This window comes from Musa acuminata, unplaced genomic scaffold, assembly GCF_036884655.1.
Source record: "Musa acuminata AAA Group cultivar baxijiao unplaced genomic scaffold, Cavendish_Baxijiao_AAA HiC_scaffold_1139, whole genome shotgun sequence".
Taxonomy (NCBI): domain Eukaryota; kingdom Viridiplantae; phylum Streptophyta; class Magnoliopsida; order Zingiberales; family Musaceae; genus Musa; species Musa acuminata.
Window position 1 is genome coordinate 796747 of NW_027021351.1, and position 18254 is coordinate 815000.

General features: G+C 37.9%; 1 protein-coding gene across 1 annotated transcript in view; it reads left to right on the forward strand.

Moving 5' to 3' along the window:
* Positions 1–15446: 15446 nt before the first annotated feature.
* LOC135671480 (scarecrow-like protein 9) overlaps positions 15447–18254 on the forward strand; it is a 3406-nt gene continuing 598 nt past the window's right edge. Inside the window, exon 1 of the mRNA XM_065179632.1 lies at positions 15447–18254. This exon is cut by the window's right edge and continues 84 nt beyond it. Within this exon, the coding sequence (XP_065035704.1) occupies positions 15974–18226 (2253 nt within the window). The 5' untranslated portion in view covers positions 15447–15973 and the 3' untranslated portion in view covers positions 18227–18254.

Consider the following 18254-nt stretch of genomic DNA (forward strand, 5'->3'; position numbering starts at 1 on the left):
TCCGATCATGTACCTCAAGCATCTACTATTAAGATACAATCTCTTGCTCCTAGCTCTTGTTTAGAGGCATACTTATAAGAAAGAGGGGTTTGTTTTAGGTACCCATTTAACTTTGGGTCTTTCATGGATAGATATATCTTTCTTGACTTTTGGCATCAAATCATTTATAGTTTCTTTAGGAATCCAAATTAATTTATAAGAGCTATATTTTTTAAAAGAGCATGTGTAAGCATAGTGACCAAATTTTTCATAAAAATTATATTTAACTTTAGTGGGAACATATAGTGTAGGTCCTTTTATGAATTTTGTTGGCTTTTGTTGAGTATTACTACTCACAAAGTCGATACCTTTCTTTCTATATACATAACTTTTGTTAGTAAGAATCATGTTTAATAATTTATTTCTAATTTTAAATTTTTTTAATATTTGTTGTAATAATATATTTTCCTTTTTGAATGAGTCTAACTCTTCACATTTAGTGCAAGATATTAACATGCAATTATCATACTTATTTTTTTATATATCAAATTTATTAGAGAGAGATACATGATCTTTTTTTAGTAATTTATATTTCTTACCAATTATTTTAACTTCATCGTATAAATCATGAAATGTATTAAGTAATTCATCATAAGATAAAGATATTTCGGGTAAGTCATATACCTCATTATTGAAGGCAATATCCTTCCTTTTTTTAGGAAGGTTTTTCTCTTCTTCATAATATACTTTATATGTCATTTCATAAGTCATTAAAGATCTTGTGGGTTCAAAAGGATAGTTGTTCATATCATTTACTTATTGGATAGCCGTTATTTTTGAATCTCAGCTTTTAGGAAGGGATCTTAAAATCTTATTTACTAATTCAAGATTAGTATAACTTTTACCAAAATCTTTTAAACCATTGATAACATTCATAAAATTGGTGTACATATCACCAATAGTTTCATTTGGCTTTATTCTAAATAATTCATAACTATGTACCAAAAGATTAATCTTAGATTCTTTTACTCTATTTATGCCTTCATGAGTAACTTTAAGTGTATGCCAAATATCATGTATTATTTTACATGTACAAACATGATTAAACTCATTTTTGTCTAAAGCATAAAATAAAGCGTTTATAACTTTAGTATTTAAAAAAATATTTTCTTCTCAAGATCTTTCCATTCATTTATTAGTTTAGAGAATTTTTAAAAATCAAACTCAATAACATTCCATAGATTAAAATCCATAGTAAGTAAGAAAATATGTATTCTTGTTTTCCAATAAGTATAGTATGTTCCATTAAATATAGGAGGATGAGTGATAGAGTGACCCTCTTGATTGCTAGAAAAAGTCATTAAATCTCTCTTGGGTGTTAATCCAATTGAGAGAATCAAGCTCTGATATCAATTATTAGGATCGTGAAGGCCACCAGCTTTCACTACCGATCTTCTTTTCAATAAGCAAAAATCAACTATCCTTGTTACAACCCTTCTCCTTTTCACAAGCTTAGGAGAGAACTTTTACACCTCTCTTTTACGCAAGACCTCACATATCCTTACTATAACCAATACCCTCAAGGAGGAAGAGACTCAATACTTTTTCAAGAGAGTTTATAACACTTTTTGTTAGGATCGTAAACGCATTAAGAGGCATGGGAGGGGGGGGGGGGGGGGGGGCGGGGTGTGTGTGTTGTATTAGTGCTTTCGAAAAATTTTGGTTTGAAAGTTCGTTTGATGAAATCCATATCGGAAATGTGATTAACAAGAAGTGCGAACGTTCAATGAAATCCATATCGGAAATGTGATTAACAAGAAGTGCGAATAAGGATTGCTTAGTAAGTAAATTAGTATGCAATAGTAAATCAAGGCAAAAGAAGAAATGCAAACAAATTTATAGTGGTTCAATCATTCTAACCTACGTCCACTCTCGATTCCTCTTCGTTCAAGGCCATCGGCTTTCACTACCGATTTTTTTTCAATGGGCGAAGATCAACTACCCTTGTTACAACTCTTTCTCTTTTTCACAGGTTTATGAGAGAACCCTTACACCCCTCTTTTATAAAAGAACTCTCACCTCCCTTAGAATAACTTCTAGACTCAAGAAGTAAGAGATTACAATACTTTAATATTATAGGCTTTTTCGTACTCTTACAAGGAAGCATGAGAGGGGTATTTATAGACGCAAAATAACTTCAAAAATAGGGCCAAAAATTTTAAATCCACAGGTTTAATCACTTGCTTGGGCGGTACCACCGCTTGACATTGGGCGGTAGCATCGCTTGCCCTAGCAGTACCACCGTTGGATTTTTTGAAAAAGTATAATTCATACTTTCTATCTCACAAGCGGTACCATTGCTTGGCCTGACAATGCCACCGCTTGACCCAACCTCATATCACTGAATTGGCCTTCTAATAGGCCCAATTCAATCCTGATTCAAGCCCAATGGGCTCCTAATCAAGTTGGCATGATTACACCCAAAACCAACTTAATTAAACTCTAAACTATTTTGATCAAGATATAACAATTACAAATCATGAAGCCTATGTTGTCCAGCATGTCATTGGTTTATCTGGTACTTCGTCCGAATTTTCGGCATGTCATCCTTTCCTTCGGCGTATTACCCAATCCATTGGCATATTGACCTCCCACAACATTTGATCTTGACGTAATATTTGATCCTTTCGACTCAATGTTCGATCTCTGACATGATGCACTCTAGCACATCGTCTGATTCTTCTGCTTCAATCGATTTGCCTTTCTATGATTGAAGTTTGTCCTACGTCACTTTTCTAAAATGCTCATTAGTTCATAAACTTATCAATTGATTTCATCATCAAAATATGATATTTAACAATCTTTCCTTTTTCGATGATGACACCAAATTAATAATGAAGTTAACTAAACTCTCCTTGTCTATATATCATATTGAAATAAACTTAAATTCAGAAAAAGATAACATTTGACTGTATTATTTAAATTTAAGTTGAAACAATTTTAATGAAGGTGACTTTCTTTGTAAAGGTCATATCAAAATAACCATTTCATACTTCATATGCATAGTTAAAATATCATTGCATGCATTATAATATCAAATCATGAGTTAAGATATCATTGCATGCATAATTCTAAATCATCAAGGTACATCATAACATGAGTTAAAATATCATTGCATGCATAATTTCAAATCATCAAAGATTGAGTACAGTCAACTTCTCCCCCTTTGTCATTAACAAAAAGGAGAAATATGCAAGTTTTTACTTCTCTTTGAAATATGCAAGCTAGTTAGTTTTTGCTTCTCTTTGAAATATACAAGCTAGCAAGTCTTTGCTTCTCTTTGAGATATGCAAGTTAGCAAGTTTTTGCATATCTTGAGATGTGTAAATTAGTACTTCTCTCTCTCTCTCTCTCTCCTTTGTCAATATAAAAAAAAGGAAATGATACAATGGTGCAAAATTTATATCAATGTTTCAATCATCACATGAAAGATATCAAAGATAAGCTCAAATCATGAAAGATTAATTTCATAATGGGGTATTACAAAAGAGTCATATGAAGTAAATCTCAAGTTATGAATATCGAAAGATTATGATTCATTTTGATAAATCTTTTCTTTTGTAAATATCGAAAAGAAAAAGTTGTAAGAGATCAAATAGTAAACGATCTTGATTCAAAAGAAATCTCAAGTCATGAATACTAAAAAAATCAAGATAATGATCCATCTAAAAAAAAAAATCATATGAGAAGAATTCATACATTTGGAAGATTCAACATACCTAATTCTCTTCTAATAAAATTGAATTGTTCCTCATTCAATGGTTTAGTAAAAATATCTGCTAATTGATGTTTTATGTCAATAAAATCTAAAGATATATCATGATTATTAATATGATCCCTAATAAAATGATATCTAATATTAATGTGTTTAGTCCTAGAGTATTGAATGAAGTTCTTTGTTAAATAAATTACACTAGTATTATCACATTTTATAAGGATATTTTTCAAATAAAGTCTATAGTCTTTTAAAGTGTTTTTAATCCAAATTACTTGTGCGCAATATTCACTTGTTGATATATATTCAGCCTCAACTATAGATAATACAACAGAATTTTATTTCTTGGAAGATCAAAAAATAAATATATGACCTAAAAGTTAACATGTTCCGGATGTACTTTTTCTATCAATTCTACATCCTGGAAAGTCAACATCAACATAAGCAATCAAATTAAAATTATTAGATTTAGGATACCATAATCTTAGAGATGATATTCCTTTTAGGTACCTAAAAATTCTTTTTACTACTTTAAAATGAGATTGTTTGAGATTAGATTGAAATCTCACACAAAGACAACATTAAACATTATATTAAGTCTAATTACAGTAAGATATAGTAAGCTACCTATTATACCTCTATAAGTATTTTTTATTAAAGCATTCTCCTTCATTGTCTATATCTAATTTGGTAGAAGTACTTATTGGTGTGCTAATGGCTTTAGCACTATCCAAGTGAAACCATTTTAGTAGATTCACATACTTTGACTAATAAAAGTTCCATCACTTAGTTACTTAATTTGTAATCCTAAGAAAAATGTTAATTCACTCATTAAACTCATTTCAAATTCTTGACTTATACTTTTAGTAAATGATTTATATAAAGATTCATTTCAGAATAAAAAATAATATCATCAATATAAATTTGAACAATAAAAAAATTATTTTTAAAATATTTAATAAATAATATGGTATCGACCGTGTATTTCGTAAAATTATTTTGAATAAGAAAAGACCTAAGTCTCTCATACAAAGCCCTTAGGGTTTACTTCAACTCATAGAGAGCCTTAGATAACTTATAAACATGGTTTGAAAAAAGAACATTCTCAAATCCAAGTGGTTGCTCAACATAAACTTCTTCGGAAATAAAACAATTAAGAAAAGTACTTTTGACATCCATTTAAAATAACTTAAAATTTTTACAATATGCATAGACAAGGAGTATCCTTATAACTTCAAGTCTTGCCATAAGAGCGAAGGTTTCTTCATAGTCTATACCTTCTTATTGGTTGAAACCTTTGGTCATTAATCTAGCCTTGTTTCGAACTATGATACTAAGTTCATCTTGCTTATTCCTAAATACTCATTTAGTGTCAATTACAAGATGATAACTAGGTATAAGAACAAGCATCCAAACCTTATTTCTCTCAGATTGATTTAATTCTTCATGTATTATAAAATCCCATGAGTCATCTTTGATAGCATCGTCAATGCATTTAGGCTTAATTTGAGATAAAAATGTAGTATTTGCATAAAAACTTTTAAATGAAAAATGAGTTTGAACACATGTATCTCTAATGATTATCTTGTTATGATGCACATCTATACATTTTCATTCCTTGGGTCAAGATTCTTTGGATGTAGATGCATCCAAGTTGCTTGGGAGAGGATAATTCTCATTTAAATTGAATGTATCAAATTCAAAATTATTACAAAATTATTTTTCTTAAATTTAGAAAACTCATTAAAAACAACATGGATAGATTCTTTAATAACTAAGATTCTTTTATTGAAAACTCGATAAGCTTTAGAAATAGAGGAATATCCAAGAAAAATACCTTTATCGGATTTTGCATCAAATTTTTCTAAGGTATCATTTTCATTCAAAATAACATATTTACAATCAAAAACTTGAAAATACAAAATATTGGGTCTTTTATTATTTCATAATTCATAAGGAATTTTAGATAGTAGTGGTCTTATGAAAATCTTGTTCATGACATAGCATGTCATGTTAACGACTTCAGCCAAAAAATATTTGGGTAGGCTATGTTTATTAAGCATGATTCTTGTAATCTCTTGTAAACTATTATTTTTTCTCTTAACAACTCTATTTTATTATGTATTTCTTGGAGTAGAATAATTATGGTCATACCCATTTGAATCATAAAATTTTTAAAAATCATGGTTTTTAAATTCACCACCATGATCGCTATGAATAGAAGAAATTATAAAACCTTTTTCATTTTGAACTTAGTTTGTAAAACTTCATAAAACATTTAAAGCAATCACTTTTATGTGCTAATAAGTATGTCCAAGTATATCTACTATAATCATCAACAATCACAAAAGTATATTTACTACCTCCCATATCAATTGGTCCAAATAAATTCATAAGAATTAATTATAATGGTCTAGAGGTACTTACTTGATTTTTATGTTTAAAGCTGCTCTTTATTTGTTTACCTAGTTAGCATATATCACAAACTTTATCTTTGACAAATTTTATTCTAGACATACCTCTTATAAGTTCTTTAGTTGTAATTTATAAAATCAATTTCATATTTTCATGATCTAATCTCCTATGCCAAAGCCATGTATTATCGTTTAAAATCCAAAAATAAGTTTAATCACAAAAATTTTCAAGATCAATTGTATATACATTATTGCTCCTTAAGGCAATCATAGATTTATTTTTATGTGGTATATCTATAATGTGAGCATTAGATTCAAATTTAATGTTATATCCCTTATCACACAATTGATTAATGCTTAGTAAGTTATGTTTTAAACCATCTACTAATAGAACATCTTCAATCAAGAGGTTTGATTTATTACCTTTATTTCCTTTATCAATAATTTTTTCTTTGTTATTATCTCTTAAGGTGACATACCCCTCGTCTTGATTAGTAAGCTTAGAGAAATGTGTTGGATCTCCGGTCATATGTCCTGAGTATCTACTATCAAGATATCATCTTTTGCTTCTAACTTTTGATTGTAGATATATCTACAAAAAATGAGGATTTGCTTTAGGTATCCATTTAACTTTAGGTCCCTCATAGTTAGATCTATATATCTTGACTTTTGACATTAAGTCATTTATGATTCCTTTAGGAACCCAAACTAATTTATGTGAACTATATTTTTTAAATAATATTTATAAGCATAATAACCATATCCACCATAAAAATTATATTTAACTTTAAGGGAAACATGTAATATAGGACCTTTAACAAATGTAGTCGGCTTTTGTTGAATGTTACTACATATAAAGCCAATTTCTTTATTTCTATGTATATTACCTTTGTTAGCAAAAATCATGTTTAATGATTTATTTCTAATTTTAATTTTTTCTAATATTTATTGTAATAACATATTTTTCTTTTTGAATAAGTCTAACTCTTCACATTTAGTGCAAGAGGTTAACATGCAATTGTCATACTTATTTTTCAATTTATCAAATTTACTAAGAAGAGAAACATGATCTTTTTTAGCAATTTATATTTCTTACTAATTTGCCTTTTCCATGATTGAAGTTTATCTTGCGTCACTTTTCTCAAATGCTCATTAGTTCATAAACTCATAAATTGATTTTATTATCGAAATTTGGGATTCAACATTTTTATGCTTAAGAATTTTTATTGCATCAAGAAGCATGAGTGGGGTATTCCCAAATGGCTTAAAAATAGAGTCAAACATTTAAATCCTCAAGTTTTCGAGGTACTAATGATACTACCATAGGCGCCGAGCGATACTACCACTAAATAGAGCCTGAGAATCTGGGCTCTAGCAGTACCATCACTGGCTGAGTAGTACTGCCACTACCTTGGGCAATACTACCGTCAGACTTTTTGGAAAGCACAACTCGTGCTTTTCGGCTCTCGGACGGTACCATCGCTTAGGCTTGGTGGTGCCACTACCTAGCCCAACCCCAAGTCATTGAATTAGCCTTCTAACAACCCAATTTAACCTTGGTTTAGGCCCGAAAGGCTCATAATTAAGTTGTATGGTTACATCCCAAAACCAACTCAATTAGATTCTAAATGACTTCAATTAAGACTTAACAACTCTAATTACAATCACGAAGCTTTTAGGATATTGTTCGGCATATCATTTGTTCATCTAGCACTTCGTTCGAACCTCCGACATTGTCCTTTCCTTCGGCATATTGCTCGATCCATCGGCATGTTGACCTCCCACAACATCCAATCCTTTTGGCATAATACTAAATCATTTAGGTCTGATACCCGAACTCATGGAACGAAGTCTATCCTCTGGCACGTCGATCAATCCTCCGGCCCAATGTCTAATCTCTGACATGATACTCTCCAACCCAATGTCTGATTTTCTTGCTTCAACGATTTGTCTTTGAATGGTTCAAGTCCATGATTGAAGTTTTTCTTGTGTCACTTATCTCAAACGCTTATTAGTTCATAAACACATCAATTAATTTCATCATCAAAATTTGGGATTCAACACATATGATATTGATATCCTCTAGTTAATCTAAACAGAGTAATATTGTAATCTCATTATTTTATAGTGAAAGATTAATTTGATTTACTTATATTTATTTCTGAAGGATTTTTCTATAATACGCTACTCCCAATCTCACTCATACTTTATATACATAACTAAAGTATAATATCATATTTTAGTTCTTCTAATGCTATCAATAAGAGTATAATAATAAAATAGATAATTTTAAAAGTAAAACATGCTAATTTATAAAACAAAATGATAAGATTCCCTGTATGTACAATGATTTTAACATATGTACATAATTATAACCTTTAACTAAAAAGAAAACACACCAACATATGTCTAAAAGTTATACACATATAAATGCTCATATATTATCATTCAAATATGACTAGCATGAGCTCACACATGCTCACTTCCCAACCCAATTACTTGGTGGAGTACTAGTATCTTTACCTACAAAATATGATCTATAATGAGTAATCACTCGTAAGTATAAGCCTTTATAGTTTTATTTAGGTAAGTATGTATCATATCATATATATATAATATTTTAAAATCATCAGTAGAAGATATTTAACGATAAACACTACAATCCTATGACTTCTTTAACAAGCAAAACCTTACAATACAATATATACAAAATAAAGAGTTAAAATAAAATAATTTAAAATACTTATATGTATACGTAGAAAATATAATAAATATATGGACTTCTATATCCCATATTATAACATATACATGTACTCCTAAACAACATGTCATCATAATATATGCATGCATATTTACATCATACATCATAATATATATGTATACTCTTACACCACACTGACACGGACTTAGCTGGTTTTGCCTAAGTCGTGCGGCACCCTTGCGTGTCCGTCCACAAGGGTCAGCCTCCCCGAAGACTCCCATTGTCCCTTAGGACCAACAAAAGAGAGAACGGGCAAGAGAGAACGCCTCAATCGGGATCCACAAGCAAACATGTCCGAAAAATACTTCATAGACAATGCAAATTACAAACAGACTTTACAAGCTCTGAACAGTGGCACAACAAAGGGTAAAATGGTCCATTACAGACCGAGAAGCTCTCGCACGTGTCCACATGACACCACCTTTATTTACAAGCCTAAAGAGGCCACCACCCAACTAAAATGAGACTTATAAGCCTTCGGCCGCCCCTTTACATTCTGTACAGGGCATGAACATGCCAAAAGACACGGACACACATAAGCATTACATCCAACATCTTGTTGAGAAGTTTGTCCGTGACATTCTCCCCCACTTATCCCTTCGACGTCCTCGTCGAAGCCTTTATGAACACTGCAACTCTTCGCCTTTGTTGAATCTTCAATCTTCTGCTCCAGCTGCAATGCGCCTCCTGGCTCCCAGCTGCTCTCCGCTGCTGTTTTTGAGTAGTCGAACCTTTGATCCGCCATGCTGCTTCAACTCGCCAATGACTCTGACTCTGGTGTGGGGTTGGCTGAGTTGTGTTGATCCTCGTTGATTCCTGCGGATCCACCAAATGAAGGAAAAGACCATCCTTACTGCGCCAGTCTCTCAAAATCTCCACATGCTGCTTGAACTGGGTGGATGCTTGTTGGAGCTTTAACGAGCATCGCCTCGCAAACTTCTGAAGTTTTGGGTCCTTCCTCCACAAAATCTGCTCATTGACTCTTCTTTCAGTTAGTTGTCACATCCAAGTAGGTTCGCATCACTTCCGCTTTCGATTGGCATTTCGTTGGGAAATGAAGCGGACAATCTACTCTCAGTAGCACTGATCACCGTTGGTGAGGATTTGACAACTATTGTCTTCCATTATCTTCGAAGGGTCTTTGAACTTGTGCAGAGCTCCTCTGCTGGATAGATAAGAGAATTGGGGTACTCGGTTTCGCCCATTCTCTTAAGAGTTGAGAAGGCAAAGGTTACTTGACTTCGCCCGCCTCCTCGAGGTTGTACTTCATGCATCGAGCTGGTTACTGGTCTTCGCCCGCTCTTTGCTCACACTTTTGAAGCACTTGAAGTGTTTGCACTCCTTGCATTGAGTTAGTTACTGTGATTCACCTTCTCAATGCCATCGAACTTCTGGAATGCGAGAAGTTTTCACCCCAACTTGGAGTAATTCTCTGATAGATGAGGTCGCCTCTGGGATTGTACCGTCTTCTCCATCAACCCTGCCGCCTACTCCATTGAGTAGCAAAGGTACAGCACCGCGTACTGCCTGCTTCGTTCCTTGGTCATGCACTCTTGCATGACCCGAAGTCCTTCACTTACGGCTATCTTGATGAGAAACTTGTTGACACCGGTCTTACGAAGTTTCTTGGCCTCTGCCCTTCAGCCTTGTCTCGGTACTTGGAGATTGCCTCTGCATGCTCCACCTCCTCGGCCCCTTTCACGACCAAACGCTCTCCCTCCGTGAGAGCAAGGGATCAATGACTTTCACGGAAGTCCCGCCTCTGCGGTACCATGGCGCTGCCATGCCCATGGCACTACTATCCATCGCCTCGTCTCTGAATCCCTTTTCTTCACAATCAGTAGAAATGTCTCTGTGGCACTCCTCTGAGTCCACCTCCATTCTGACTGATGCTTGATTTTGGGTAGCTAAGTCCCTCTGGACTCGTCGTCGCTTCCTCGCCCCTTTCGACCTCCTGCTTCAACACCTCTGTGTTCTCCAAGCAATCTGTTTGGTCGATGGAAAGACAGACTGCAACTCCCATGCATGGCCTCCGCCATCACGTTGTAGGGTTTGCACCAAATTCTGTTCTCCATAGCTTCCTTGGTAGCAACGTTCGCTTACTCGACCTTGTCCTCTGACTTGTCGGGCTCCCTTAAGCGAATATGAGCTCTGGAGCAGTCCAACTCTCCAGCTGCTTCGATTATACCTCTGCATGATCAAGTCCCTCCCATGGAACTAACTGGTACTTGCATTCGAACTTTTCCCTTGGTGGAACCCAGCCCCCATATGCTGATGACCAAGGTTTTCATCCGATGCAAAATTCGGTGCACGCTCGGAAGACCCGCCTCTGCGGTACCATGGCCTTCACTCCTTGAATCCATAGCCCTTCTTGCCGTCGTGTTGTTCACCAAAGCGGAGCTCCCAGTAGCTCCCGATCATACCTCCATATGATCTCATCCCTCACGGGACCCAGTCGTGTGTATTGCATTGCCACGAACTGTTCCACCACGATCCGCTGCACCATGTCGCCTCCTGGTGACATCTCCATTGCATCCTGATCCTTGTGGAATAAACTCGAATTGTGAACCCTCCATGTGTGGCCTCTGCCAATACATCGCAGGGTCTCCTCCACCTTCGATTTTGTTCGCTCCTTTGGCAATCGACCTTCATCCACCCACTCTTGGGTCACACCTAGATGAAGCACCGCTCTAGGACAGTCCGTCGCCTAGTAGCTCCCGAAGTCCACCGACTTCACTGTAATTTGTGCACCATTGTCTGGATCCTGGGCCTCTGCCCCTACCAGCACAATCTCCGCTACGCACCGCTTCCTTCATAGCAACTTGAATGGCAACACTGTGGCATATTCTTCAAGAGTACCCGCCTCTGCGTCCTCTTGCCCCGTGCTAAGGTCTTCTGAACTCAACTTCGCCTCTGCAAATTGAGTCACCTTAGTTCCTCCATCAAATGCTCCTCCGAGATAAGGTGCATGTGCCCAGAAGCTCCCTTCGTCTTTGGCACCATGCACGATGAGTCCACTCCATCAGAATGAAGGATCCATGGAACAACATGATCCTGCTCTTGCCTCTGCAAGAGCTCATGTCCTTGACCTCTGTCTAAGAAAAGCACTGTGCCTCTGCTCCATGTTCCAACTTCTCTGCTGGCTCCCTTCATGCGGCTTGGGGAACTTCGCCAAGTTACCCCCAAGTTGCTCCGCTCCTCGTTTTCGCATTGAGTCGATGGTGGCCCTCGTGCCCACCATTCCACGGGTCAGCCCTCCCTTGAGTCCGATCTCCACATCGACTCCAAGTGCGCCTTCATTTGTGTTGCTCCCCCACTTGATCTCGCAATGCATCCACCAATGCATTCTCTCGAGCGAGATCATGCGGCAACTCCTCGCTGCTTGCTCGGTCCATTGAGCTTCGTGGAGTTGTTGTTTGTGAGGTACTCCTCCTCAACATGTGAAGTCCGTCTCACATGATCCTCCCTCTGAAGTGCCGAGACTTATCCCTCCTGGATAACTATCCCGTTGGAGCAACATCTGTCTTCATTTCGGAGACCACCATCCCCTTGAACTACTCCGATCTGCTGAGCAAACTGTGCATTGTTCTGCCTCCTGCAAACGCACTTGCTAGATTGCGACTCCCCGTCAATACAGCCCCCGCTGCACCCCTCAAGGCCTAGCAACATGCTGAACTCATTGCACACTTCAGCCTCCTACGGACGTATCCTTCACATGCCGAAGAGAAAGTTTCAATGCTCCATGGCGCCGAGTCTCGACCGCCTTGGGATGGCCACGAACATTCCATCGTCCGCATACAAGCCCATGCATGAGTACCAAATTCTTCGAGTTAGCAATTCCCCTCACCTCTGTGAGCTTTGCATAACTCTTTTGGTCGTTGAGCAACTCATTCCACCTTGCATGGTCTCATTCTTGCCAAGCGCCTCGCTTGCCTAGAGCACCATCAAGTATAGTTGTCAACGTTGAGCCGTAGCTCAAACTCAGCCATCCCAACCTTTGTGCGCTCCAAATTCTTCCAAGCTTGCCTGTTCTCGTGGTGCCTCTTGCGCGAAGGGTTGGCCATTCCTCTGAATGCCAATCTCAGATGCCCGCTCCACTGAGCGACTCTTTTCCCTACATCTCCATGCCCGTTTTCCCTCAAAGGGTCGCGCGTGTGCTGACTGCCCTCAACGCAGCCCCACTAGGTCCCCCACGTTTGCATGTCAAGTGTTTCTGTGAGTGCTTGTCCCGCTCTGATACCATATGACACGGACTTAGCTGGTTTTGCCTAAGTCGTGCGGCACCCTTGCGTGTCCGTCCGCAAGGGTCAGCCTCCCCGAAGACTCCCATTGTCCCTTAGGACCAACAAAAGAGAGAACGGGCAAGAGAGAACGCCTCAATCGGGATCCACAAGCAAACATGTCCGAAAAACACTTCATAGACAATGCAAATTACAAACAGACTTTACAAGCTCTGAACAGTGGCACAACAAAGGGTAAAATGGTCCATTACAGACCGAGAAGCTCTCGCACGTGTCCACATGACACCACCTTTATTTACAAGCCTAAAGAGGCCACCACCGAACTAAAATGGGACTTATAAGCCTTCGGCCGCCCCTTTACATTCTGTACAGGGCATGAACATGCCAAAAGACACGGACACACATAAGCATTACATCCAACATCTTGTTGAGAAGTTTGTTCGTGACAACACGTCATAATGCATGTGTATTGTACATCGTAACATATTTGTGCACTCTCATATCACATAGCATATAAAACACGTGCACCACATATCATCAAATATGTATAAATATAAGAAATTTTTTTATCGTAATTCATATATTTTTATATTTATAAATAAATAAATAAATAATATATATATATATATATATATATATATATATATATATATATATATATATATATATATATATATATATATATATATATAGTTCATGATAATTATATCATTTGAAACATTTTTTTCAAAATGTATTATGAATATGATAATTTATATGACCACTATTTTATAGTAAATTAAACTTATACTTACCTAATTTAACTCAAAAATAAAGATACTAGTAAAAGACCATATTCCTTAATGATCAAGAGTTATAAGGAGCAATACACCTATCAAATTAGGAGTATAAGGTCATGAGATGTCTTAATTAAAAACCTTACCTCTTGAAATGTTGATTTATAAAAATCCATAGCAATAATTCATAGAAAAAATTTGATAAAATCTCTTATAAAATAAACTATACTTAACCTAAAAATCATCTAAATTTCACTACTAATTTTTTAATAATTCACTCTATAATCAAATAAACTAGTTAGTATCCATCAAACCATCGCATAATTTTGTGAAGAAATTTTTACTTCACTATTCTAGCTGAACAAATGATATTAAATTATCATAAAATTTTATAAAAAAATAGGAGATATATAAGACTAAATATACACCAAATTTTAGCTTAAAATAAAATTATTTGAAGGTTAAATTATCCTCATAATTTAGCTACCAACACCTATTCTGTTCTACTAAAACTAGGTTGGGATTATCTAAACTTATAAACCTTATAGGTAGTTTTCACTCAATTATAAATCTCTAAGAGAATTCTTTTAAACATATCAAAGGCTAGAGCCTAATCATATCTGGTAAATTCAACTTGAATATGACCCATCTCAAAAAATAAGAGATTCTGAATACCTTAGATTGTGACACTCGTAACTTTATACATCGGTCTTCAATTAAAAGTCATACCAAAGACATTAGAACCATAAGCGATTTATACAAAATATATCTATTTGACTTAGTATGATTACATACAACTTTAACGGAGAATAATATTCCGACCCTTCGAGTCGTCTTCATTCTTACAAATACACGTAAATAATATTTCGATAACCTAATCTTTCCTTCTAAATGCAAACAGATTTTCGAGTTGATTTATGTGATAAGCGAAAAAAGAAAAAAGATTTATCTAATCAAAAAATGCTTGAACAGAAGCTTCACCGAGTTGATGATACGTCGTGAAGGCTTCCCCGTCTCTTTCCCGCTTGCCTGCTTCCCGTGACACAGAGATGACAGCAGACGCCGCTTCTTCTGCTGCTGCTGCGGCGTTCAAGTCGCCCTGTCGTTGAAGTCACGAGGCGACTGCTTTCGCCTCCACCGGGAGAACGCCACATACACACCAATGCGTGCCTTTTGACCGCTAACGTGTCAGCACCTCCGTTGTCGTGTTGCGACTCATCTCGATGCCACGTCTGAACACGTGTCATCTTAACCTAGTCGATACGCGTTTTTTTCACTTGACCGCCGCAGTTAATCAATCACAGTGCGGGTACGATCGGTTGGTAGATGGTTCGGGTAAGACAACATTGCGTGACCTGGGAATCAGGGACTCCAACTGGCAACAGCCCGTGAACCGCCATCGGACGGCCCTGATGCGCCCACGTGTTGTCCTCTGGATTTAAACCGCAGGCGTACTAAATCATATCCTACGACGAAAAGGGGTGGCCCAAAACCCAGGGCAGTCCTCGGTTCCTCTCGAGCTCGGTCTCCCTTTCCGGCTCGCCCTTTCCTTTCCGGCTTTCCGGCTCGCCCTTTCCTCTCTATCGATAAGGTAGGCCTTTCCTCCTCCTCCTCCTCCTCCGGCTGCTGCTTTCCAGTAGGATCTGGCGTCGTCAACCTTTGGTTCGAACTGTTCTGACGCTTCTTTGATCGTAAAGTTGCCACCTTTGATTTCGTGACCAGATAGGACTTGTTGTCCTGCTCGATCGTTCTGCTGACCTTTTTTGCTCTTCTTTGATCAATTCACTGTTTGTGGTGACAAGACGTAGTATTAATTATTGTGAAGATTGAAGATTGGTAGAGATCCTGATTTCAGGGCTTGGAATTCGCTAGCATCTGACGGATCATTAGTTTTTCTTATGGCCAGTGATGAAATTTCAGGTTTTCTGTTTGTGATTTTATTGGAGGGATTCGTAGTCGGTGATTTTGTTAGGGTTGTCTAGATCGCTCTTGGTCTAAAACGTAGGTCTTGGGGAATCTTTGGTTCAATGGTTATGGATTCCGGCCTCCATGAATTGTTTGGGATGATGAGCGGATTGAGTTATGATGATTCCCACTCCGAGCAGAACATCTTCCGGGCTCTTGGATTAGGAGAACCGCAGCCTCATCTAGGTCATAGCAACTATGCGGTCTTGCCGCAGATGTCCTCCGCGACCAACACAAGTAGCAATCCCACATCTACGGTTAGCACGAGCACTGAGGGAGAGGGCCTAGAGGACGGCGACATCTTCTACTCGGATATGGCCCTTAGATACATAAGCCGAATGCTCATGGAGGAGGATATAGATGAGAAGGTTAGTACATATAAGGAAGAGCTAGCCCTCCGCGCTGCAGAGAAACCCTTCTACGACATCCTTGGCCAGAAGTACCCACCATCCCTGTATCAGCCGCAGCTCGATGCTCACCAAAGTTTGGAAAGCCCTGCCCGTAGCAGCAACAATCAGAATGGAAAATTCTGCAGAGGTGGTTCCAGTAGCAGCAGCAGGTTTGTTGACAGTAACTCGGTCTGTGATTCTTCTGATTATCAGCGATCGCATGCTCGCCCGACTTCTGCCGATTATTCGTCTCGGACTCCGTCGAGCTCCTCTAACAGCATCAGCAGTACTGAGGAGCCCTTGGCTAACATTGTTGTGTCCCCTAGTCTGTTTATTGGTGGTATGCCAGCATGGCATTTCAAGAGAGGAGTTGAGGAAGCTCGCAAATTCCTTCCCAGCAATGATAAGTTGGTAATCAACTTAGAGTCCAATGATCTTTCATCATCTCGAGAGCCAAGGAGTGATGGTAGGCTAGTCAGTATCAAGGCAGAGGTGGTCGAGAAAGAATCTTCTTTAAATGTTTCGAGAGGTCGAAAGAATCCAAACAGTGAGGACTTGGATTTGGCAGAGGGAAGGAGCAACAAACAGTCAGCTGTTTTCGGTGAGGGGGAGCTGAGGTCTGAAATGTTTGACATGGTTTTGCTTTGTCAGGGAGATAAATGCACTCAGAAAATATTTGATCTGAGAGAAGCGATGCAAAATATAGCAAGCAAAAACGACCAGAATGGTCCGGCGAAAGTTGCAAGTAGTGGCAAGGCACGAGGAAAGAAGCAAACGAAGAAGGAGGTGGTGGATCTTAGAACTCTTCTCATCCTTTGTTCTCAAGCAGTGGCAGCTGATGACAGACGAACTGCCAATGAACTGCTGAAGCAGATTAGGCAGCACTCTTCCCGAGATGGAGATGGGTCTCAGAGATTGGCATCTTTCTTTGCGGATGGTCTTGAAGCTCGCTTGGCTGGCACAGGAAGCCTGATCTATCATGCCCTTGTGGCTAAAAGGACCACAGCAACGGATATATTGAAGGCATACCATCTATATCTTGCTGCATGTCCTTTTAAGAGAGTTTCACATTTTTTCTCTAATCAGACAATTCTTAATCTGTCAGAGAAGGCATCAACGGTGCACATAATAGATTTTGGCATCTATTTTGGGTTTCAATGGCCATGCCTTATTCAGCGTCTTTCTACCAGGGAAGGTGGCCCTCCAAAACTGCGGATAACTGGTATTGATGTACCTCAGCCGGGTTTCCGTCCCACAGAAAGGATCGAAGAGACAGGACAGAGACTAGCTGATTATGCAAAAAGTTTTAATGTTCCTTTTGAGTATCAGACCATAGCTTCTAAATGGGAGACCATTCGGGTTGAGGATCTTCACATCGATAAGGATGAGGTTGTGGTCGTCAACTGTTTGTACCGCTTCAGAAACCTTGTTGATGAAACTGTCATTGTGGATAGCCCCAGGAATAGGGTCCTCAACACAATAAGGAAGATGAACCCAGATGTTTTTATCCATGGAGTCGTGAATGGATCATACAGCGCTCCCTTCTTTGTGACACGCTTCCGTGAAGCTCTGTTCCACTTTTCTGCCTTGTTTGACATGCTTGAGACAAACGTGCCACGTGACGATGAACAAAGGTTGTTGATTGAGAGGGATCTGTTTGGCAGGGAGGCTCTTAATGTTATAGCATGTGAGGGCTCAGAAAGGGTTGAGAGACCTGAGACTTACAAGCAGTGGCAGGTCAGGAATCTCAGGGCTGGGTTTGTGCAGCTTCCATTGAATTCAGGCATCATGAAGAAAGCAAAGGATAAGGTGAGAAGCTGCTATCACAAGGATTTTGTTATTGATGAAGACAGCCGATGGCTGATTCAGGGGTGGAAGGGAAGGATCATCTATGCAGTATCTGCATGGAAGCCTAGTGGAGCTTAGTATCATATCGTCTTTTGGAGATTTCCAT